The following is a 1,331-nucleotide window of genomic DNA, read 5'->3' as shown; positions in this document are numbered from 1 at the left end:
AAAAAAAAAAAAAGAATCACCCCTCTGATGTACTCCACAATTTGTCTGCCAGAGCACCTTGCTGAACACTTTACCTGTGTGATCGCCTTGTCTTCCCTGTGGTAGCCCCATGAGATAAGTATAAGATCTCTTGAGACAGCTCACCCCTCGCATCTGAGATGTTCCTTCAAACCAAGCATCCCTGTGTGGAGCTGACTGGGGACAGTATGCCTATCTAGAAGGTCCTTGGAGACTCATGTGAACTTAACGCAGTTGCCCTCTGGCTTCCCTCTTAACAGAAAGAGTACTTCAAGCAGTATGAAGTGGGGCTGCAGAATCTCTGCCATTCCTACCAAAGCCGTGCCGACTCACGGGCCAAGGCTTCTGAGGAAAGCCTGCGCACCTCCGAGAGGAAGCTGCGTGAGACAGAGGAGAAGCTACAGAGACTGAGGACCAACATCGTGGCACTCCTGCAAAAGGTGCAGGAGGTGAGCTAGGGAGTCCTCTCACCACAGCTCGACCACCTGGTCTATCGGAGGGGGTCTGAGCACCTCCTCTTCCCGTCCCACGTGAATCCATCCATTCATAGGAGTAGGTGGTTTCAATCCTGGCTGCACAGCACCCTGACCAGCAGGGCTTGTAGTGGTGTGGCTGCTGACATCAGACCAGCCAGACCCACACAACTAAACTTTCCACCTTATTTAGACATTCTGATGTACAGCCTGGTTTGAGAATCCTCCAAACCATAAAAACAAGGAGGTTCTTGCTTTTCAGATGATATCCAGATGGGATTGGGTAACCTGAAAGTGGGAAGTAGTGTGACTTAGGGTGGCAGTTCTTTATCCAGGCAGCAAGCACAGGGGCCTGCTCTCTGCCTGACGTATGGACTGAGTGAACAAGACAGGCCAGAGGAGGTTCTTGCTGTCACAGTGTGACTATGTGGTGAAGGAGACTGATGGTGAGAAGTGCTGTGAAGTAAATAATGAGTTACAGTAAATGGTGGGAGGCCACATAACTAGAGTGTTCAGGGGTAGTCTCTTGAAGTTAAGTATTTGAGCTGGGACTAGAAGCTGATCATGTGACGAAGGGACCATGAGTGCTCCTGCGAGGGAAGATGCCATGAGATGTGATTGGAGATTTATGGGTATAGAAGCAGAGGCAGGGCCTGTATGAGGTGGGATTTGGTCCTGACAGCAGGGAAATGTTAGGAGGGGAGGAGGTTAGAACCAGGCCTCCTGTGAGGAGGCTCCCACCGTTGCCTTGGTGAGGTAGTGGTGGCTTGGATGTTGGGTGGTGACAGTGAGAAGTGGACACATTTGTGTTGTCTGAGGAAACACACTTTTTTTTTTTTT

General features: G+C 50.3%; 1 protein-coding gene across 2 annotated transcripts in view; it reads left to right on the top strand.

Moving 5' to 3' along the window:
• Nucleotides 1–1,331, top strand: part of MORC2 (MORC family CW-type zinc finger 2) — a 44,465-nt gene that overhangs the window by 42,354 nt on the left and 780 nt on the right. Inside the window, exon 25 of one of the 2 annotated variants that reach the window (XM_012813735.2) lies at nt 279–458. In XM_012813735.2, coding sequence (XP_012669189.1) covers nt 279–458 — 180 coding nt within the window. Of the gene's footprint in view, nt 1–278; nt 468–1,331 lie in introns of both variants that reach the window. The other variant, XM_003803332.3, reaches the window with a different exon arrangement.

The sequence above is a fragment of the Otolemur garnettii genome, unplaced genomic scaffold, assembly GCF_000181295.1.
Source record: "Otolemur garnettii isolate 467f Iridium unplaced genomic scaffold, OtoGar3 scaffold00294, whole genome shotgun sequence".
NCBI lineage: Eukaryota > Metazoa > Chordata > Mammalia > Primates > Galagidae > Otolemur > Otolemur garnettii.
Note: the sequence above shows the minus strand (reverse complement) of the source record. Positions and strands in the feature narration are given on the sequence as shown.